At 38.7% G+C, this 24,388-nt stretch overlaps 1 protein-coding gene across 2 annotated transcripts in view; it reads right to left on the bottom strand.

Moving 5' to 3' along the window:
* Nucleotides 1-22,876, bottom strand: part of arnt2 (aryl-hydrocarbon receptor nuclear translocator 2) — a 68,996-nt gene extending 46,120 nt beyond the window's left edge. The window contains exons 1-5 of one of the 2 annotated variants that reach the window (XM_054770182.1): nucleotides 22,607-22,876; nucleotides 10,931-11,042; nucleotides 7,288-7,335; nucleotides 3,559-3,606; nucleotides 973-1,186 (exon numbers count right to left, since the gene is read on the bottom strand). In XM_054770182.1, the coding sequence (XP_054626157.1) occupies nucleotides 973-1,186; nucleotides 3,559-3,606; nucleotides 7,288-7,335; nucleotides 10,931-11,042; nucleotides 22,607-22,637 (453 nt within the window). In that variant the 5' untranslated portion in view covers nucleotides 22,638-22,876. The remainder of the gene's footprint in view (nucleotides 1-972; nucleotides 1,187-3,558; nucleotides 3,607-7,287; nucleotides 7,336-10,930; nucleotides 11,043-22,606) is intronic. The other variant, XM_054770183.1, reaches the window with a different exon arrangement.
* Between the last annotated feature and the right edge of the window lie 1,512 nt (nucleotides 22,877-24,388).

Here is a 24,388-nt window from a genome sequence, read left to right on the forward strand (position 1 = left end):
TTAACAAACGATCAAATGAGGAATGAGGAATTGAATGAGGACATAATTAATAAATCATTGCTGTTTCGTGATTGACTACGGCCTATTAGTCCAAAAATGAAGATTTAAGCAAATGTTGTATTCTTTGCCTAAATTAAGCATTTTCAAGCATAAAAATGTTTTATTTAACTAAAATACAAATACAGTTTAAGGCAATACAAGACGTTGTTCAAATGTAGTCTACACTGGCCACTAGGTGTTACTAGTAGCACGCACCACACTTGATCACTATAGACAAGCTTTTATTATTTTATAATTATTCACCTCACAGGCACGATAATAACATAATATTAATAATAATAGTCATCATCATGACTATAATAATAACACAGACTACCGTTGTGTCCGTACTTCACTCCAGCTCAAACTCAACTCTGAATCCCCGACGTCACTTCCTGTCCACACGTCCGGAAGACATTTATTAAAACACCCACGACCACGAGTCATACCTTAAATGGCTTATTTTCTCTGATTATATCAAATATAATGGGTAATATGAGTGTAAAACGTACTATGGGGTGTTATTTCATGTCCAGAGGGCTCTAATAATGGTAAAATTTGTATTTAGAAAGTCATAAACAAGTTTACTATGCTCTAACTACGAAAATATTCTTTTTATTAATATTGAATCGAGATTGGCGGAAATTCACTTATATTGGTTTTAAAATTGCATTGAAAATCAGATGTGCTTAAGTGTAACAATTGAAACAATTGTGGATAACTTTCACTACTGGTGTGCCTCAAGCTTAACACCCGCGATGCATTACTGCCCCCAAGTGATTTCAAGGTTCTTTTAAACTGAGCCTCTCATGGATAACAGTCATTTAGCTGAATTAGCGCTGCAGCATCGTTAGTTTAATTGTCAAAAACCTCCACATGCAGTTTTGCAGACATACTGCAAAATGCTGACGCTTGCGTGTGTGGCAAAAGTACCTGTTCAGTGAGAAAGGAAGGCTTGTAGGCTCCATCAGTAGACGTGTTTCCAGTGCCCCGCATTGATTTCATATGGGACACTGCCATGCGCAGAATGGTCAACTTGTCAGGTTTACGGGCCAGTGCACTGCAGGTCGGGACCATGTCTGACAGCTCGGTGATGTACTGGGTCATTTTATTGCGTCGGCGTCGTTCAATCTCACTGTGGTTTTCTCTGAAACAGACAAAAAAACATTAAAAAAGGTGACATGGCTGGACTCCGCCTTCAAATATTTGGAAAAAAAAAGATGAAGAAGAGGACAAGTTTCTACTTTCTAGTTTTATTTTAACGGAGAAACAGAATCTAACCACTATAAGGAATAAGAAACATAGGCTATAAATGATTTTTTATTTGATTGAAATAAATATTACAGTATTTATGGCGGTTAACTGGTTACAGGCTCAACCGTGATAAGTGAATTTACGCCAAGTAGGATTCCTCAATTATAAATGAAATATTTTCATAGTTAGAGAATAAAAAACGTGTTTACAAAAATTTAGCAATATTTTAGTCATCTTCCTCTCTAGTACATATTTAATGCACAGTCATAAGTGAAATATCTTATTTTCTTGTCTTACTTACTTCATTTTAATATATGAATTATTTGTATACATGCAGTTATGGGCTTCCTTATTTCCTTGGAAAAATGCCCAAATGTGTTTTAGTGTTTTAAAAGTCGACATAGGTGAATAAAAAAACAAAACAAAAAAAAACACATTAGCTAGTTTTGACTTAAATAAAAGTATTAAAAATATACAAAAATCTAAATGACTTTAATAAAAGTGGGTTGCGATTTTGGAAAATGTGGGTCCCTAGCTGAGCCCACTAAGAACTCCTACTCTAAATACGTTTTTTAACATTATTAGAGCCCTGACATGAAATAACACCCATATAGTAACCTTTGCATTCCTATTACCCAATATAGCAGACATATAAGAGAAAATAAGACATTTAAGACATAAATAAGACTTGTGCTCGTATGTGTTGCTGTAAATGTGTTCCGATGCTAGGAGAGCTGAGTGGAGGGTGAACAGGAAGTGGCTCAGGGGTTCAGAGTTGAGTTAGAGCTTGGCGTGAGCTATAGCTGCAACAGTCGCCCGTGTTAGGGATTATTGTACCTGTTGTGCGATCATTTAAACGTGCAATAAAAGCCCCTTTGATCAAGTCTGATGCTTGTGTGTCTTACCGAACATTACAGTAACAATACTGACACCATCATCACAACATCTTAAATACGTATTTTGAATGCCTTATATTGTTTTAAAAATGCTTAATTCAGGAAATATGCATATTTTTGACTAATAATAGTATTCAAACATGAAACAGCATGGTATATAAAATAATATATTCTTGAAAAACCGTGATAGCGTGAAGCCGCAAAATTTGAAGCGTTAAGTGGCAAGGGATTACTGTTTGCATTTCAGGATTTGAGCTCGGGGTTTTTTTTGTATTTTTTCATACATTTTTGACACAGATTAGGGCAGTCAACTGGGTGTGATTCTGTTAAGGCAGGGGTGTCAAACTCGTGCCATGGAGGGCCGAGACACTGCAGGTTTTCTTTCCAGCCAGTCACTAAAGCAGGTGATTTTAATGATCAACACCTTCAGTTTGAGGGAAGGAGCTCATCAATTAAATCACCTGCTGAAGAAACTGGTTGGAGAAAAAACCTGCAGCGTCTCGGCCCTCCAGGGCACGGGTTTGACACATGTGTGTTAAAGGATCCTCCATGAAATTTGAGGAGGAAAAAGTCCCCAAAGTACGTGCTTGTGGACATTAAACACTACCCATTTCCAGGAGCACCGTGGCTATTGGTACATTTTTTTAACTGATGCAAACTTGTAAAAATGTTACTTGTACAGTAAATGACTGTGCACTCCTCTCACCCACCCACCCTGCTCAGATCAAGTAAATATTTAGTATTATTTATATATTTAGTGACTATGTTTTTCCAGAAACAACTTGAAAATGAAAGGTAGTAAACACTAGTTTCAATAGATGTTGTATGATATAATGTTTTACCATGTGATCGGTGCATAGCCTCAAGAATACAGTGTATTTTTCACCCAAATCTATTGATTGGTTTGATTAGGTAAACTTTCAAAAAATAAAAATAAAAATAAAAACAGTATTGAAGTTTAAAATGACATCATGCTTCCACGGTACCTGCATTGGTCATTTGGTACACACTTGTACTTCCGGTACAGCTTGTTTGTTGCACATGCGCATGTCCCGCATGGTCACTTGCTGTACAGTCCTACTTGCTGTATGCTTTCATCCTCTGCGTTCATATGTGTTGCTTTATTTCACTGCCTCGTGTTTAACAGGCATTTGAGATTGTTGTAATCAAATGTACTTTTTAATGAAGAACCTTTTTCAAGATTGGTATCAGAACAAGAATGAGCTCAGGTTGTTTTGATGTGGGTCAAAAAAGAACATCCATGAATAAAATCCTGACTTGTTGGTTGTTTAGTTTGACTTCAGGGCAGGATTAAACTGCATGGTGTACATGCTGAATATCCTCTTTGGCTTCAGCTATCTTGGCCTACCTGGCGTATCTTTCCTTATCCCCACCAGGTATCTGATCATCATCATACCTACAAGAACAGAAAAAAACATGGCATCAATGTCAGTGTGTGCAATTTTCCAGGTATAAATATTTGAGGTATTTTTGTGCGTGGGAGAATAAAGTGAGATGGGAATAAACATGGTGGAATTAGCTGTGGTTTAAAAAAAAAGATGGTCATGACTGGTGCAATGGGTACAATGAAAAAAGTTGTTTGTTCCATTAAATGATACTACTACTAATAATAACAGATGTATTGCAATAAAATACAAGGTATAGTGCCGTTTTTCTGATAGCATAATTCTTTTTTCCACAGACAATTCAACTCAACTCTATTTGCATCTTCAAGGTAATATCCGTCAGTGCAGTGTTTCCCTACCATGACATTACAAAATATTTTTTATAAAGCACTAGATGACAAGAAGTAATTTAACACATTTTATATATATATATATATATATACTCACATTCATACCTATGGACAATTTAGAGTCGCCAATTAACCTAACCTGCATGTTTTTGGATGTGGGAGGAAACGTACTTGAAACCGGAGTACCCATATATATATATATATATACACATACACACACCGTATATATACACAAAGACATATATATATTGCATTTGTTTTATTTATATTTTAAAAAAATATTTTTTCATATAGTGCCAGATGACAAGAGAAGGAATTCAATACATGTAACTTTATTTACTTATATATATATTTTGTTTACAAATATTTCTATATAATATATTTATATAACATACTCTATTTTATTAATATATATATATATATATATATATATATAAATTTATATAGTGCCAGATGACAAATTAATTTAATAAATGTAATTTAAGTAATTAATGTTTTGGTGTATTTCTTTGTATAGCGCTGCATGACAGGATAATTTCATACATTATTTATGTATTTATTTCTATTTTTTTAAGTATAGTGCAAGATGACACAAGAAGTCATTTAGTGCATTGAATTTATTTCTTTATATTGTCAAAAATATTTTTACATAACACCAGATGACAAGGGAATTAATTTAATAAATGTAAGTTAAGTAATTAATGTATATATTTGTTTCTTTATGTAGCACTACATGACACGAGAATTCATTTAATACATTTAATTGTATTGATGTATTTTTATGTATAGCGCACGATGACAAGAGATGTATTCTATAACAAATTTAATTTAATTAATTTATGCTTTTTTTAGTGCCAGATGACAAGAGAAGTAATTTAATTACTCAACTTTTAATAACCTTTTTTTGTTATTATGTCTTTCTATTGCTTTCTTTTATGAAAGTTTGTCAAACGTTACTGCGGAGGAGGGATTACGGCACAGTCAGCTACAGTGTCCACGTGCATGTGTTTTTGTCGGTTTTGTCAGTCCAATCCACCACAACCCACACACGCACAAACACGCACACACTCACACACTGTGCACGTACGTGTGTGGACCTCAAATGGAACATGAGAGGCACAATTGCACTAATGCATGTGTTTGTATCGATACCTAGAGGACACACTGCAACGGAGTAGAAAAGCAGCATTTTGAAACATATCCATACATGAATTACCATGAATGTCAATAATTAGGACTGCTTCAACCTAAAATTCTAACTCAAATGTCAATTCTTTGTCAACCCTGACAGAGTCCCCATCACCATGTCAACATCAATAAAAGAATTATTTACCCGAGTTGTTTCAAACATAATATACCTGGCGAATATGTCCCTTGTTAAACATATTAAAGGGAGTGATATCTGTCAGCAAAGCTCATGAAAAATTATGCATAGAGAGAAATGCCATTAAATACCTTCACCAATCATGTTACTTTAGAACAGGGGCGTCCAAAGTGCAGTTTGGGCGCCCCAGGCCAGTGCCTGTTTTTTATTGGCCCGTGGCACAGTCTAAAAATATAATTTAACAAGAAAACTAAAAAAAAAAAAAAAAAACGGTAAAAATAGAAAAAGGTTGTAATCTAATGAGAAAAAGCTGTAATTTTACAAGAATAATGTGGTACTATTATGAGGAAAAATAATGTCGTTATAGTAGTATAAAGTTGAAATATTAAAAAAACAAAACAAACAAAATAATGAATGATGTAATTTTTGAAAAATTAGGTTGCAGAAAAAGTTATAATGCTACAAGAATAAAGTACAAATATTATGCAAATAAAGTTATAATTCTGATGAGATGAAAGTTGAAAGACCTGGAAAATTTAAAAAAAACAGCAGAAATAAAAAAATAATTACAATTTAGTAATTTCAGTAATTTTACAAGACTTAAGCCAAAATTAATAAAAAAAAAAAGTAATATTCAAACAAGGAAAAAGTCGCAATTTTACGAAAATAAACTCAGAAAATTTAGTTCAGTTGAATTTAGTTTAGTAGCATAGGGTTGAAATATGAAAGAAAAATCTGTTTGTTGTTTTTAAGTTGTAACATTATGAGAAACAAAACAAAAAAAGTTGTAGTTTTTGGAAAATGAGGTTGGGGAAAAGTTAGAATATTATGGGAATAAAGTAAAAAATATTGTGGGAATAAAGTCATAATATCACAAAAAGAACATTTTGGATTATTTAAGAAGAAAGTTTAAATATTTGGAAAATTTAAAACAGCAAAATCGTCCCTTGCAACCTTTCATTTTTCAGTATGTGGCCCTCGCTGGAAAAAGTTTGGACACCCAGGCTTTAAAAGAAGAATAACCCGTCAAAGGTGTCAGTAAATGCTAAATACACAATGTGTGTTACATCATGACGTGGACCATCCCTTACCACACCACACCACAATCACGGTGCACACGTTACCTCCACCCCCTTTTCTATCAAAGTCTCCAGACATGAGTGAGTGACACTCGGACTGACAGGGCGGCTGAAACCAGTGGCAGCAATCATCCACTTCAAAGGAAGTGTGCATCTCTCAGCAGGAGTTTCACAAGCTTCCGTACGTGTCATGCAACTGTCAACACTAAGCATGCAGCTCGTCTTGGGATCAGCTACATCCTCATTTCACTTAGACCATGTCCACAGTAAAACACAAAACACATACTTACACACCAAAAGTGCAGTTTTAGTGTAATAAGTCTACCATTACAGGAAATAAAATAAACAGCATGTTCTGTTGTTAAGTAGTGTTTCAATACATAAGATAATGCCACACATTACTTATAAGGCAAAACAATACCCATCCATACACAAAACAACACTCTTGAAAATCTTCACCCTGGTCAGAGTTTTTGAAAAGGGCAAAAACACAAGGCATAGAAAAATATTCCTTTTTCAAATATCCGTGTTGGTGTAGATATAGCCTTAATAGGAACCACAGAGAGTTCATCCTTTAGGCTCGCAATGACAACAGAAACGTATATAAGCCCAACAGACAGTTGAGATGTTTGAAGCACAAATAAAAGATGATCCCAGTGTTCTGATGTGACGTCAAAGAAAAGTGATTTATGAAGTGATCACAAGCCAGTTTCCAAACATGAGGGTATCTGTAGAGGCAAATGCTGATATTAATCCACCAAAAATAAAAAAGTACTGAAACTCAACCTGAGATTAGAAGACAAAAACTCCAAACGCAGAAGGGCTGTGATAGTTCTATATAGCAATATATGCACTGTACCAATCATCTAACAGTGCCCACAGATACCCTCAAATAGGAAGTGTCATATCTTTGAACGATATCAGCTTCTTTTTGCTCACCTTGAAAATTTGCTTGGTCCCTCTCCGTCCTCATCATCAAAGTCCATTCTGAGAAGCAACCACAGGAAACATATTTTATCACCAAAAATTCATTTTTGTAATGACAATGAGGTGAATATAGAATTAAAATAATAGGTGTGTATTTAAGATTCAAGATTCAAGAGTTTTGTTGTCATATGCACAGTAAAACAGGTAGTTATACTATGCAATGAAATTCTTACACACCAAAAAAGACAAGAAAATGAATAAAACACAAGAAAATGAATAAGAACAAAAGAAACATTAATACCAATAAATTAAGCAACAAGAACAGAAGAGACATTAATACCAATAAAAAAATAAAAAAATAAAAATCAATCAATCAATCAATCAATCAATCAATCAATCAAGTGCTATGAGTGTGTGCGTGTGTTGCGTGCGGCGGGTGTGAGTGCTTTGTTGAGAAGCCTGATGGCCTGTGGGTAAAAGCTGTTTGCAAGCCTTGTGGTCCTGGACTTCAAACTCCTGTGGCGTCTGCCTGACGGTAGGAGTGTGAATAATGAGTGTTGTGGATGTGTGCTGTCCTTGATGAGGTTGTGTGTTCTTTGCAGGACTCTAGTGATATGTAGACAACAATAATATAAACGTATATAACATAAAAAGTAGTGTACGCCACTCATTGCCCTAAATCAAGTTCATTGAAATGTTGAGTAGATCAATATATTTCAGTGAGGTACACAAGAGGGTACAATGGTCTTCGTAATTCAGCTTCATTCAACTTATTTAACGAAACTTATTTATTCAACTTTATTTAGTTTGACTCCACACCCCGATCCCTGTGCTTCCCTCCAGAAGTGTGAACTCGAGTCACAATTTTTATGACTTTGGACTCAACTTGACAGTATCGTCAGGACTAGCAACTCCACTTGGACATTGCCATCAATGACTCGGGACCTGACTAGGACTTTGACTTCAAAATACTTGAGATTTTCAGTGAATGCCTTGAGTAAAATGTGTCCCCATTCAAAGCATTCAACTGAGGTCATTTCTAGAAAAAACATATTTTGTCTTTAAATCCATCTCATCAAATGCATCTATTAAGGTCCAATCAGGTTTAAGAACAAACAACAAATGTGTGGATTACATTTCTGCGCACTGACTATTAAATTATTTTTCTGTGACTGAGTCTTATCACACTAGTCTTACTTTACTTAAACAATAAAACACTTCAAAATGTATTCATTGTATTTGTCATATTTAATAGACTGTTACATTGTTAAAAATGGCACTTTATTTGGGAGACACTGAACAGTGCTTATGACTTGTAAGGACTAGAAAATTTCAAGCCTATATGACTTCAGACATAACTTGACCTGTCTTGACTTGGACTTGTAATACTTGAGACCTGACTCAAAACTTGAGATTAAAGACTTGGGACTTGCAAAACACTGACCCGCCTCTGCTTCCCTCAATCCAGAAAATGTGCAATATCTAATATGGCTGAAGTATTGTGCAATATCACTATATTGCTTAATTCTTTTAGCTCTCTTAAGCTACAACTTATTTTATTCTATGTTGTAAATATTTGTGTATATATTTTTCTATACTACGATTGGCTGGTGACCAGTCCAGGGTGTACCCCGCCTGTCGCCCGAAGTCAGCTGGGATAGCTCCAGCATGCCCCCGCGACCCTAAAGAGGAGAAGCGGTATAGAAAATGGATGGATGGATGGATATTTTTCTATATTTTTTTATTTAAATACAGCACATGACTGCAAGGAGAAGTTGCTGCTATAAATCCCATTGTACATATGTACTGTATAGTGACAATAAAAGGCACGCTATTCTAAGTAAAAATGGAAAGTCCATATACAACTTACACAGCCTCATTGGCATGTACTTCATCAATTAAAATAATACACATGTAGCATTCTGGTCCTCAACGGTGTTTCCCATACATTCATCTATTTGTGGTGGCCCACCACAAATACATTTGGACGACCACAAATAGATTTGCCGCTACCTGTTTGCCCTTGTTCATAAACACATTATAATGCACCTGGCCTGCCAGAGAAAAAGAAGATGTAGCAGGAAAGCTCGGTGTTGCCAACTTAGTGACTTTGTCGCTATATTTAGCGAGTAATCACACTCTTCAAGATACTCTTTTTCAAAACAATTTTTCAAATTGACATGAAAGGAAGCATCACTACTCCAGTGGTGTGCAGTCAGTGCCTACAAAGCCTTCTCTGCTAGCCGAAAAACTATCAGAAACACTGACCTACATGTACAACTTAAATTCCAGTATTTGTTACATGAAACTGTATTCATTTATGCCTAACAGTCTATGATCTTCATTTAGTAGCGCATATCTTGCTTCCAGTAATGTATGCGTGTGTTAAGATTTTTTTGGCCAGATTTCTGTGTTGCCATATCAATGTAATCTCCCCAGGACCTTCAGCATCAGGAGTGCAGCATTGGGGCTGTTTCTTTACCCAATCAGATTTCAGATTTGCCTCACTGGGCCAGCTGGCTGGCCTACAATAATGTCAGCATTTTTCCGTCCTCTGATTGGTTGATATCATTGGTGCACTTACCATCTCCTCCTTCACTTGGAGACCCCCCTGTCACAACAGCGTTTATGCATGATCTAGCAGACAGCTTTACGCTAGAGCACACTGGAGAGAACGATTGTGTGTCTATGGTTGGACCTGCATCACGCATGGACCGAACTGAAATCAATCAAAAAGAGCATAGGCAGGACCAGTCCCTGATGCCCAGATGCCATGCTTATGATCCCCCTTTTGGATTGTTTATCCATGTTTATGTAGACCTAAGTCTCGTGCATGGGTTAAATGTGTTGCTTTGGCCTCTCAGGATTATAGTAACAAGTACTGATCTGTACACATACGAAAAGCACCCCACTGTCTTTTATTGATGGCATCATCACATTAAAGCATGGTGAGAAAATGACATTTCCATGTCAAAGCTGGTTATGGTCCCAGATGTCTTCCTCTCAGCACTGTAACCATTATTTGAAAAGATACGCATATACAGTACATATGCGGCCCCTTATTAAACCCCTTAACACAGAAGTGACAGGATTTGCAATGCTATTTTTAAACTACCATAAGTCTTTAACCATTTGTGCATTCCAAATAATTCCGACGGTTTCGGAAATTATAGGTTCTATGCTTTCCAGTGATATTCATGTCATTATGGTAATCCCAGGGATTGCGTCACAGAAGATCCAAGAAGACGAGGCTTTGTACAAAGCAAAGAGGGGGTTTGTTTATGAAGGAGCATGAGCCTTTGTGACAAAGAGGGACGGAGAAGCAAACTTAATACGACAAAGATCTGCGGAAGTCATATTTTATCGAACATTTGAATGTTTCTTACCGTTGGTCTTTATGTTTCGTTGCATTTGTCGCATTTTTGCCATGTTTTTGTTTTAAGTTACAGAATGGAAGACCTTCTTCTACTGTAATATTGACTACTGTTGAAAAAAAAACCAACACCACACATTTCCCACAAATGACACAACTAAGAAGCCTATTTTTTTGGTTGTTTTGAGGCAGTAGTGCTTATTTGCTCATACGTTGCTTTACATGGTCTGAGGATGGCTGGGTGTTCTTTCAGGGTCCTTGGTCTACAAGAAATACACTCACCCTCCTGATCTTCTCTTGCCTCCTCGGCCTGGCACGGCACTTCCCATCCTTACCGGACCCGATCCAACTGCCCCCGGCATCGCGACTGTCCCAGGCAGCTCATTGGCCATCTCTGCAGGTCACAAACACAAACATTTTGCATTTATCATCAAACCAGCTACAAATGAAATTATATTTACGTTCGAGCAAAATCATCTGACAACAGAACAAGTTAAATGCAGCTTGGTCTGGTGACTGGGGCGGAGCAGCGAGGTAGATGGATGTCTTACACCCTACGTCTACAACAGGAAGACACCAGATTATTCGTCATGGTTCCCTTGTGCAGACCAGTGCTTTCCTGCCTGTGCCACTACTTCCTCGCTCTGCTCTTTTTTCATCCTTTGTTGTGGGTACACCGCTTGCTGTTGGAACAGAGATCTTACAGACACCATGAGTGACTGGTGCAGGGTATACTATAGGTGTTTTAGCATGTGCCCCGCATTTGTGTTGAGCACTGTTTGGGATATAGGACATAGAAAAACTTGCCTGTACGCTCCAATATCAACACAACGCTAACTAAATGTAGTTAAGTACTAGGGCCGGGGGATATATCAATAATTTTAATATATCAATATTTACTTCAAGCACGATATCAAAAACAACTATATCGTTCATATTGATATAGACTGGATTTGCGCTATATCTCCCTCATCTCTCTGCACTGTGTGTGAGCTCCTGGCCCGCCCCCCTCCTTGCATGCAAGAGGAAGGAGGAGGGGTGGGATGGAGCAGAAGCCCAGCTGCTCAGTTGAAGCGACAGCGTCTGCGGTGGAAGAATTAGTCAGAATGTGTCCCTAATACTCCGTCGTAGCTCAGTAATTTGGAGGTACTTCGAATTCAGAGCATAACAACAAAATGTCTCCAACTTAAAACTTGGCACAACTTCAATACAAGGAATGTGGGAAGCTGCGGGCTGACTGCACAACTCCAGAAGTGAGTGTTGGCGACAAGAAATCAGAGTACCTCACTGGTACTGGTACTAAAATCGGAATACTTCGAGTGTCATGACTCACCGCAGTCGACATTCTCCCTGTATTTCCTTGTCTTATACTCCCAAAATAACGCACATGTAATTTCGCTTCATCATAAGACGAGCCTTGGAAACCGGAAGATGACAGACATTCTTTCTTCTTCTACAGTTTGGTGTGTCACGTGGTTCCGTCTGCGTGTGTGTTTACAGCACCACATGTAGGTTTTGTGGATTACATTGTTTTCACCCAGTGATCCGTTGTAGTCTGCATACAGCTATTTACTAATCCGGCAGAGTGTGGATTTTTTTTTCAACCCGCCATAAAAAAAAAAAATCCCTGGAACTTTCCTGTGTGGAGAGGGCCTCAATCAGTGGAACCTGGTGCGAGCCCCGGGCGCACGCAGGGGTCAATATGAACACCGCCGGCTACATTAGCCAGGGAAAAATTATAATGTAGCCACTGGACTCCATACTTTTGACCATCCACTGTAGTATTTGACAACTAAAAGTGCTGCCTGGAGATGGAACCCAATGGAGCATTGCAAATTAGAAGAGATGGCTAGGAAACATGATTACTCACATCTACTACATAAGACTTATGCTAACATGAATTTACTTGTAGTGGTCCGCCACAAATAAACTTTGGCCACCACAAATGCATTTGGCGCTACCTGTTTCCCTGCGCTCATAAACACACTATAATGGGACTGCCTTGTGAATGCAGCTTGTCGTTCTAACTCCGTACGGTAGATAGCATCGTAAGTCTAGCTTCTTAACACGCCTGGTCTGCCAGGGAATAAGAAGACAAAGCAGGAGGGATTTTGTCACTCTATTTAGCAAGTATACAGACCCTGCTAGGTTCTGTTTTTCAAAAAGCGACCAGCAACAAATCTAGCTACTTTTTCTGGTCTTATTGGACACTTTTGAAGACTCTAACATGGAAGAAGGTATCACTCTTCTCAACGAGCAGCGGGTGCTGGTGTTCTGTGGGAAACACTGACTTCGGAAACCATGAATAAATCCAATCCAGTAACAAAACTTCCAATCTTGGGATGTAAAAGTATCCATCCATCCATTTTCTATACCGCTTCATCCTCATTAGGGTCGCGGGGGCATGCTGGAGCCTATCCCAGCTGACTTCAGGCGACAAGTATTTCAAAGTTAAACATGCACTAAACACATATTAGGTGTCATTTTGTTTATCCATCATTTTCTTCCGCTTATCCAGGTCCGGGTCGTGGGGGCAGCAGTTTCATTAGAGAAGCCCGGACTTCCTGGTCTCCAGCCACCTGAGGCATTCACAGACCAGCTGTGAGACATAATCCAAATCCAGCGTGTCCTAGACTGGGCATGCCCGAAACATTTCACTAGGGAAGCGTCTGGGAGGCATCCAGACTACTGTAGATGCCCGAGCCACCTCAAATCGCTCCTCTCGATGAGAAAGAGCAGCAAAATGACCCTAGTTGTCATTTTGGGATAATTCTGTACTTCAGAAATTGTGATAAACATTCACAAGGGCTGAGAGAGTTTTCTTCAGTAAAACACCATATTCAGTTGATTTACACAGATCTACATAGCCCAGTAGTTCTCAATTATTTTCTGTCATGTCCCCAGGGGGACAGAAATATTTTCGCACCCCCACATTCACTCCATTATTTTTCCCCTCACTCATCCATCTATCCCCTCCTATCACAATCCACTCAGTCACTCATTCTGCCAAGTGCAATGCATAGAGTAGCATAGTTAACATTTCACCCATTATGTATTCCCTTGTTGTCTTTTATTCCACAGAAACATAGAAAAACACAATAATAGGGGTCATTCAGTCAGAAGTCATCCTTTCTTCTTTTATAGGTTAGAGACCAACAACACAAAGCTCTCGATTTCCTGGCAGGAACAGCCACAAAACACTGTTACCATTATTCTAAGAGTATAAACAGGCACCCTATTTCTTTGACTCTGCCAGAAGTGCACGCCTTCAAGACAGTCACATTCATTACAGTTGGATTTGTGTACGTACCTCGGTTTTAATGTCAAGCTTCAAGTCATTTTGAGTAGAGCAAGGGAACAAAATGCAAAACATAAAACTGCTTTTTAAGCTTATGTGTAATTAAATGGAACGTCTTTTCACGCTGCCACTGCACATTCAAATTCCAGGACTGACTTTGACTGCTCAGCAACAAGGGAAAAGGCCTAATTAATACCAATACTACAGCATATTCAGAGATTCTCCCTCTCACCTCCTCGCCATCTTCCATACGCCAACGAGAGTCTTCAATAAAGTTCATTCATTAGTCATTTATATGTATTTGTCATTGTTTTCTGCATGTAAAACTAGAATTATTCTCTATAAAATCAATTTTTTGCTCATATTTTTGGGTGTTGGGACTGGATTAATTGGATTTACATTATTTCCTAGGGGAAAAATTTGCTTCGGTTTTTGTTCATTTCGATTTTCCCCAGTCTGTAACGGATTACTAACAAAAACCAAGCTTTTACTGTATAAGATTTAGAGCTGCAACAATGAATTGATTAATTCATGGTTAATCATTACCCAATGAATCGACAACTATTATGGTAAATGATTCATCGTTTTGATTTAAATATGTTAATATCCTCTGATTTCAGCCTCTCAAATGTCTAATATTTTTTAATTTTCTTAGTCATCCATGAAAGCAGACCTATCATCTTTGTGTTTTAGCCAAAACAAGATATTCACACATATTAGCTTTGACTTTGGAAAACAGTGATGGGTAGGCCTGTCACAATAATCGATAAAACGATTCATCGAACAATAAAAAAAACAAAGTTAATAATTTTACCGCCTCGATAAACTGACATGTGCATATATGCCTGTTTGTTTTCCTCGTCTCTCTGTACCACACAGGCTGGATGACAAGCGGGTTCACTCTGCATGTGTCTGTGCTCATTGGTTCTATTGTGGAATAAAAGGAGACAGTGAGGACTCCTCTCAGCCTTTGTCCCCCAGTACATGGAGGCGGGGCTACTTGTGACTGAATACACAGACAGAGTGCTAGCAGTTAGCAAGTTAGCAAGCAAAAACTAATATGAATGAAGGCACAAAAGTCATGGTTTCTATGTCAAATGCCACAGCCCCGGTGCGGGGGTGCAGCAGAGCCTTCGTCGCCGACAGTCAACACTTACTGAGGTGTTTGATCGGCAAAGTGAATAGCAAACGAAACAGCGCAAAATAGTGCGTGCTCACAGTGTCGCTCGCTACATTGCGCTGTATAACTGTGAGACTCACATATGAAAGAAGACGTGTTGAAGGACATCAGAAACATTGCATTTTATTCCGAAATTGGTGGCCTAGTGGTTAACATTTGGCCACACAGTCTGGAGATCGGGAAGACCTGGGTTCAAATCTCCGCTTGGGCATCTCTGTGTGGAGTTTGCATATTCTCCCCATGCATGCGTAAGTTTTCTCCGGGTACTCTGGTTGCCTGCCACATTCCAAAAACATGCATGTTAGCTTAATTGGCGACTCTAAATTGTCCATACATATGAATGTGAGAATGAAGTGTGAATGGTTGTTTGTCTATATGTGCCCTGCGATTAGCTGGCGAACAGTCGAGGGTATACCCCGCTTCTCGCCCGAAGTCAGCTGGGATAGGCTCCAGCGACCCTAATGAGGATAAACTGTATAAAAAAATGGATGGATGGAATTAAAAATCTGTTTTTTTACCCAATTAATAAAAAAATGATTGACCGATTAATCGGTTATTAAATTAATCGTTAGTTGCAGCCCTAATAAGATTACCGTATTTTTACCATCATAAGGCGCACTTAAAAGTCTTAAATTCTGTCCAAAATGGGCGGGGTGCTTTATAATACGGAGCGCCGTATGTGTGTACCGAGTTCCAAAATATGTAAGTGTTGCTGTGTGACTTTTATGAGCGTTCCACTCGACTGACTGGGAGCGTCTCCTGCCGACATGCTGCTTATATAGAGGAAAGGTGGATGTGACTGAGGACGCTAAAGGCACACCCCAGTAGTTATATAAGTATATTTTATGAAATGGCGCCATCCGGGCAAGGACTACCAAGGCGCAGCAACATCCAGCGGATTGCAAGGAAAGCTGGCCATCTTCCGCTCCTACTACAATAAAAACATTGCCGACAACTACTACCCAACTACATCATCAACATGGACGACGAGCCGCTCACTTTCCACATCCTGGTGAACCACACTGTAGAGAAGCAATACAGCGACACAACGGGGCACGAGAAGTCGGCTTTTACTGTTGTGCCATGGTGGTTGCCATGGTAATGGACAGAAACTGCTACCTGTGATGATTTTTAAGAGGAAGACGCTGCCTAAAGAAAAGTTTCCAGCCGGACCAATCAAAGAGGCTGAAGGACGAGGAGAAAATGGCTGAGTGGCTGAGTGACGTGTACGGAAAGAGACCGGATGTTTTTTTCACACGTGTCACAAGTGCAGCAAATTAACTTGGAGCTTAACATCATTCCAGGAGTCTGTGTAGGCTCTCAGTCGTACAGGAGTTGTCCATCGAGGAAAAGGCTTCTTGAGACGTCATCTGTACTTCTGTGTAGAAGGTGTCGGACGTTTCGCTCCTCATCCGAAGAGCTTCGTCAGCAAACTAATAAGTGCTGGTAGCTTAGGCCTTAAATACAGTAAGAGTGGGCGGAATTGGTGTGCCAACACCCTCCTCCTATTGGTTCGTTACACTAAGCCTGGGCGGAGCAGTGGTATAATCCTATCCTGTTATTCACACCTACGATAAAAGGGAAGTGTCGCTCCCTGAATTGGGTATGAACGACTTTGATACTGGCTTGTTAGCATCTATTGTTCTGGCTCGGCCCTGCCTTCACCTCATTTGCAAGACTAAGAGCTGTGGGTTTTGGTCTCAGTAACCTGCTGAACACAGGGTCCAAATTGAACCTCAAACCACCATTCCGATTCAATGATGGGTTCTGTTGTTTGACAAAAACAGATGGTTTGAAAGAGGAGTAAAGGAAGCTATTTTTGGACATCGCCGTAAACACGGCGTTTAAAGTGAAGTTGCAAGCGGCATGGGAGCAATAGATGACAGCTAGCGAACACAGCTTCACTAACACTGGGAGGCAGCGCCGTGCGAGTTTCGCCAAAAATTGTGAATTGATGTAAACACAGCGTTTAAAGTGAAGTTGCAAGCGGCGTGGGAGCAATAGATGACAGCTAGCGAACACAGCTTCACTAACACTGGGAGGCAGCGCCGTGCGAGTTTCGCCAAAAATTGTGAATTGATGTAAACACAGCGTTTAAAGTGAAGTTGCGAGCGGCGTGGGAGCGATGAATGACAGCTAGCGAACACAGCTTCACTAATGGATTGTGGATGCTTGGGCAAACCTGTCTGATGCACTGTTGTTCAGGCTTTCACAAAAGCCAGCATCATTTCTGAGGCGTCGCACGGCAACAAGACTGACTGACAATGACGACAGGAAACCTGGCGTGTTTGTTGGAGAACTTGCCCCGCTGTTCATTTGGGATACAGAAGATGAGGACTTTGATAGATTTGTGGATGAGGATTGCTAAAAAAAAATAACGTGAGTACATTGTTAAATACTTCAATAAAGTACAACCCAACTCAGTTTTGCTCTCGCTGGCTTTTTAAAAACATACAATAGCATGCATGCTAGCGTATTGTAGCGTAAATGGGAGTACTTCCTGTTCCCCAGCGTGTTTTGGTGCACATGCTCTTAAAGTTGCATGTTTGAGCTACATAGTTGTTAGTTATTGTTCTGCAAAAGTAGCGGGAGTGTCTTGTCTGTTTTTGCGTTGCTGTGTGATGTTTGTAGTTGTGCACCATGACTGAGACTGTTGTGTTGAGTGATGACCATCCTGATTTCAAGTGGGTTTGATAAACTGAATGGGAGTTCTGCTCTTAATTTATACAAAGAAATACAGCATTGTCGCTTCCTCACTGACTTCTGAGCGACACGGTATGTTTTAACGTGCATACCTGCGCCCAATAATACGGTGCGCCTTGTGTATGTGTTAAATCCAAAAATAGCACCTGTAGCTGAGACGGCGCCTTTTAATACGGTGCGCTTTATGGTTGTGAAAATACAGTACTATAAGATCTGCCAGCCACGTCCGTCAGGAGTTGACACAACATGAGCCGCTCCATGGGCTCAGAAAGATTGGGGACCAGTGATTTAAATAATGCGATTGATCCGGCACACCACGGAGAGCAGATGATAAATTGTAAATGTGAGCATGTAGAGACAGAAATGACATGCTGTCATGTAAATAAGATCAACAAGATAAGGCTATTTAATTTAATAAAATGACGCATAAGCATGTTCTATATGGAAAGGCTATCCTTAAATTAGAGGTGTCCAAACTTTTCCCACTAAGGGCCACATACTGAAAAATATTTCGTAAAGCAACACATGTAGATATACTAAGAAGTTATATAGATTTGAAGAAAAAATATGCATATCAGCTTTGTGATAGGTGAAAATGCCTATTATTAGTATCAACTTCAGTCTTTGTTCTTTTTTCCCATTTTTGCTGTTGTTTTTTTTTCCAAACATTTCAACTTTCTTCATTTAAAAAATCTTCGTAAATTCTCTTCTCGTAATATTATTACTTTATTCACATAATATTATAACTTTTTCCGCAACGTCATTTTAAAAAAATGACAACCTTATTTTGTTTTCTTTATTTCTCATAATATCACGACTAAATAAATGTATTTAATATTTCAATTCTATACTCCTAAAATGGCATTACTTTAATCGCATGAAATTGCAACTTTATTTCTCGTTAGAATACAACGTTTTGTAAACTTCTTGTAAATTTTCTTCCAGTAATTGTTATAATTATGACTTTATTCCCATAGCATTTTGACTTTATTCTTGTGACATAACTTTTTCCACAACCTAATTTTCCAAAATTACAATTTATTCGTTGTTTGTTTTTCATAATATTACAAAAACAAATTTTTAATTACATATTTCTTTAATAGTTCAACTTTATGCTACCAAAATTACATTTTTGCTCATAATACTACAACATTGACTTTTTTGTCCTGATATTTTCACATTATCCTTGTAAAATTACTGCTGATTTGTCCATTTTTGCTATTGTTGTTGCTTTTTTAGTTTACTTGTTAAATTATATTTGCCACGAGCCGCAAATGGACCATGGGTCACACTTTGGACACCACTGTGTTAAATTATGTTGTGATTTGAATTAAATTAAAATAACATGAAATAAAGTTCTTGGGAAAGAGGATGCCCCCTGAATATAATGGTGGAGGAAACACTGATCCTTGTTACTTGACAGATTTGGACACATCCACACTGGAGCCCTGAAATGGTCTTTGTTCCAGCAAAGCACGCAAGCCTCATTAGATCATTTCACATGTCACGTGTCACATGCTCTTACACCAATTGGATCTGGGTGACGGCCAGATGGAGATAATCCTGCATTGACAGAGCGTTCCTGCTCTGAAGTCACTGCACCTCACTATACTGCTGTGCAGGCGGAACGGCACAGCTGATCTTGGATCTAGACCGGGCTTGGATCTAACTAACTAACTTTGTCATGACGGCAGCAGCATTAAGTGTTACTTAGGTCTAACTGGGTGTCATCAGCCGACAGAAAAGCTGCATGTAGCGTTCATTGCACGCATCTGAATTGGATTGACATGACAACACAACATGGATCATCGTCAGAACCCAGTTTCCATGCCATATCCATATATAACCTCTATCTGAAATGGCCTTTTGCGTTACCCTTCTATTATGTGACAGGGCAATGTTATCATCCATTTAACACCTAAGATGCAGCTAGTGTGCAGACAACCACCCTGACGCTTACTTTTATTCTATATTCATTTGCATCCACAATGACGTAACAAAGGGATGACATGGTTGACCTGTTTTCAGATAGGCGGTCGAAGAAGCTCAGTGGCTCGTTAGAAGACACTTGCACCGCTTCATTTTCTTATGATGACATTTCCACCGATGGTCACTTCTGCTCGTCTTTCATTGTGAGGAATTGAAGAGAGTGAGGAGTCACTCTCACATGGTTCACACCACAACTTTCTGACAATTTAGCTTGTGAACTTTCTTCAGTGCCAGCGGACAATGGTAATTAAAGAGAGAAGGGGAGTGTTATTGCAGCTGAAACTAATCAATGTGTTACTACTAGAGATGCTCGACATTGGCTTTATTTTACATCAATATTGTTCAGCACTTCATTAATAATACTCATATCAAGTGATACCAATATCGGTAGCAGCTCTTCCCTCAAACTAATGTGAAGTGACAGCCTGTGTAATGAATGAAACCATGATACTTCTGCTACTGTGCTGCCGCTGGATGCATTTCACAAATAAACACTGTTCCTGCAAAGTAAGTCAAATACTGCAATACGTAATACAAGCTATGGAAAAACTGTTATATTTATTTGAAACATTTTGTCTAAACAAAACAGCCATCAAATAACAGTCAACTAAAATAACATGTCCTACTCTCAACAAGTAAGCCTTAATAAATTCACAAGAATGACATGTAGAATTCTACACTAGACACCAGGTGTCAGCAATGTTACTGTTATGACCTGTTGGTGTTGTAATGTTGACGTTCTAAAGTTTTATGTTCGTGAACGCACCTCCGTGTTAATGTTATTGGTGGATAAGGAGGAGGGAGCGGGAGTTGTGGGAGAGGGAGCGAGGAGGAGACAAGCGTGCAAGATGAACTGTGTTCTGTGTTGGAATTGAACACTCCTATTGGCATTACGATTGGCAATACTATATTAAAAGAACGTCAGACTCTGCATGGCTCTATAAGAACTCTACATTACATTAGCCATGGCAAGAAAAAGGAAACAATAACAAGGAACCCAATGCTAACATATATGAGTCTATATTATGTCTTATTTTCTCTTATTGTAATATGGCTACTATATTGGGTAAAACGGGTGCAAATGTGACTATAGGGCTGTTATTACATGTCTAGATGGCTCTAATAATTTTAAAACCTGTATTTAGAAGGTCCCACACAGGTTTTATATGCTCTAACTATGAAAATATTCCATTTATAAACAAAGAATCCTACTTTGTGGAAACTCACCTATCATGGTCGGGTTTGCAAACAATTAACTGTGATAAACCAGGGATTATCGAGTATCCTAGACGGATCAAATCAATTTGAAATTTAAAAAAAATTCCCATATCGCTCTCAAACACAATATAATAGAGCTGTCTGTATGGCTTGTGTAGCAATTCCGTACAGTAGATGGCATCGTAACTCTGCAGTTGGAGACACTTCAGCATGCTTGCTTCAGTTTGAAAGCAATAGCCAACAACTAGCGTGACAACACAGTGCAAACAGAAAGGCACGGTCATCAAACAGAACGACAGTCTTACTGACAGTGTGAACCAAACAATAAACAAGGCGTAACAAGTAAATGACCACACAGCAACAATGAAGAACCATGATTAACCATGAAACAACATAATAGTCAATAATGCCATATTCTGTAGCTAAATAAGGTTTAAAAACATGAGATTGTGTGATTATGCAAATTAGATTAGGTCATCTCGCCACCCCCCAACTCAACACCAAAGATAGATCGCAGTCCTGTGGGAAACACTGCATGGCATCAGAAGGGATGGTAGTGACTACACAGAAGCATACAGTACACCAGCCATTACACCTTAATGACTTCCCTGCTTTTAACAACAAGGCCACAAATATTAGAAAACAATGTAAGGTTACTTTTACTCAAATATCAAGTTATTTTGTGCTCACTCTCCACCAATTTCACAAAAAGTGCAAAAATGCTAATAAACACTCAATAAATAGCACTGTTTCTGTCTTTCTAATCAATATACATTATTTGTTCTATTTAAAGTACATTTGTGCTACACAAAAAAAGACAAGTGATGAGCATGAAGAATATAACATAACATCACATATCTTTCAGATCAATTAGTAGTATTTTACAAAAAAACATCACTCATATCTATGTGCTATACCCACCATCATTACACTTTAAATGGATCTGGATTCTTATGGCTTAAACTGTTTATTTCTATTGTGCCAATAATCCTTTGAAATGTTTAATGTTATTTTTGGCTCAATAAAAACGAAGCCCCCAGGCCACACATTGGACACCAGTGGTTTAGTTTATGTTGTGTCCAACTTTATACCACCAAACAGCTTTTTATATACTTTATCACCAGCAGGCAGGAATGTTGTAAGTATATGTGTTCTACAGGGTACATATTTCCACGTTTAAAAACTGTAGAAAATACAACAAAAGCCAAGAGATGCTAACAACTACAATATGCAAAATAATCTTTGTGTCCCTGAGAGATGAAACCTGTGAGGATAGCGTCTTATGACGCACACAAAGCTACACGACGACAAACAGCTAAGTTGAATGACACCTTTTGCAAGGCTATTTGATCGAAGTGTTTGTTGAAATGTGAAGAAAAGAAGTGCTTCTGTGGGGGAAGGGATGGATGCTGCGGCCAGGCTTCGGCGGCCTGGCGGCGGCTTCGAGCCTGCTTCGTCTCCACAACACGGTCATTATTCAACTATCGCCGGAAAACACGATAAAACATACTACAAAGCACAAGGAAACGCGATCAAACATTGCCGAAAACACAAGGCTGTGCCGACTTACCCGACGGATTGACGGCGGCGGGAGTCGCCATGATGGTGGTCGGGGAGAAGAAGCGGCGTCAGCGGTTGGGATGACGCAGAAGAAGGAGCATACAGTCCGGCCACACAGCCTCCAAACACCGCAGGCTTGGCACGCTAGCCTCGCTAGATCCGCCTCTCATCCGCTAACAAGCGCCAACCTCCCTGATGGATGATGATGACGGGAATACTGATTTATTGTGTGGAAAAAGCACATTTAACATAATACAATATGAACGCAAACAACGCGAGATGTTCAACCTGAATATATGAATAATACATCCTTTTATTTGTTTGTCAGAGACAACATTGTTACACATACAACAACACATTACACATAGGTTATTATATATATACTGTATGTATGTTTTTATATATACTTTACATATGTCCCATTACAGTCTTGTTAAAAAATAAAAATAAATCCAGCAAAAACCAAAGTGGAACCTTGCTTAGCTTCATTAATTCGTTCCAGAAGGTCTGACTCTATAACGTATTCTAAATGAGATGAATAATTTTTTTCATAAAACATGATGTAAATCCAATTAATCTGTCAAGAAAACCAAAAACACGTTTTTATCGTATAACAATTATAGTTTTACATGCAGAAAACAATTCAAAATGCATATATATGATAAATGAAAAGGATAAACAAACTCTTAAGGCTACTTTACCTTCATTGAAGACCTGATTGTTGACAAAGACAAGCTGTGGCAGCGAGATCAACACAGACGCCACCTTGGTGATTGCCAAGTTATTTCTCTAATTCAATTGCATTCAATTCTCTACTTTTCTTTTGACCACAGCTGCAAAATAACCCAACATGGAGGCAAAGAAAGTTGCGAGTACCAGCATTTTGATAAAGATACTCATGACCCAATTTTATAGCTTTTAATGAGGTGACTCATAATGAAATACAGGGTAATCATTTATTTTCACTCTTAAATCATCACATGCTAAAATACTGTATACAGTATATGGGATGGATACTGTTTTTTTAAAACTCATAAAGATTCTCTTTGTCACGATCTGCATGGTAGCCTGTGTGGCAGCTTGTTTATGTTCCACTTTTATGCCTTAGTTCCGGTTTTGTGCTCTTATTTTGTCGTTTTTACTGTGTTGCCCCGTTCCATGTCTGCCTCCTTTAAGTTTGTCTCACACACCTGCGGCTAATTTAATTTCTTCCTATTTAGTTCACGTGCGCATTCCTTTTCTTTTGTCAGAGAGTTAAGTATTGTTACTGCTCTTTTGTGGATCGCTGTCGCTGCATTGCAGCCATAATAATTAAAAATATACTTTTATCTGCACCTAGGGTCTCATCTCTCACAGGTTCGAGGTTGCCACACAACACCACAATGCCAAGACGTGACAGAATTCTCGAACCAGAACAAGACGACCTCGCGGATCCGTCATTTGGGGGCTAGTGGGGGGGTTTATTGTCACGAACTGCGTGGTAGCCTGAATGACAGCTTGTTTATGTTCCACTTTTATGCCTTAGATTTGGTTTTGTGCTCTTATTTTGTGGTTCTTCCTGTGTGTTGCCCAATTACTTGTCTGTTTGCTTTACGTTGCTTGTCTCACGCACCTGCCACTGATTTCAGTTCTATTTAGTTCACACGCGTGTTCCTTTTCTTTTGTCAGAGAATTAAGTATTGTTACCGCTCTTTTGTGGATTGCAGCCATAAAAATTAAATGAAACAGCAGGGCAGCTGGACCCGGTGGGACAGTGTCCGTGGGAGATCTCTGAGTTGGAAAGAAAACCTGG

Source organism: Dunckerocampus dactyliophorus, chromosome 3 (assembly GCF_027744805.1).
Source record: "Dunckerocampus dactyliophorus isolate RoL2022-P2 chromosome 3, RoL_Ddac_1.1, whole genome shotgun sequence".
Taxonomy (NCBI): domain Eukaryota; kingdom Metazoa; phylum Chordata; class Actinopteri; order Syngnathiformes; family Syngnathidae; genus Dunckerocampus; species Dunckerocampus dactyliophorus.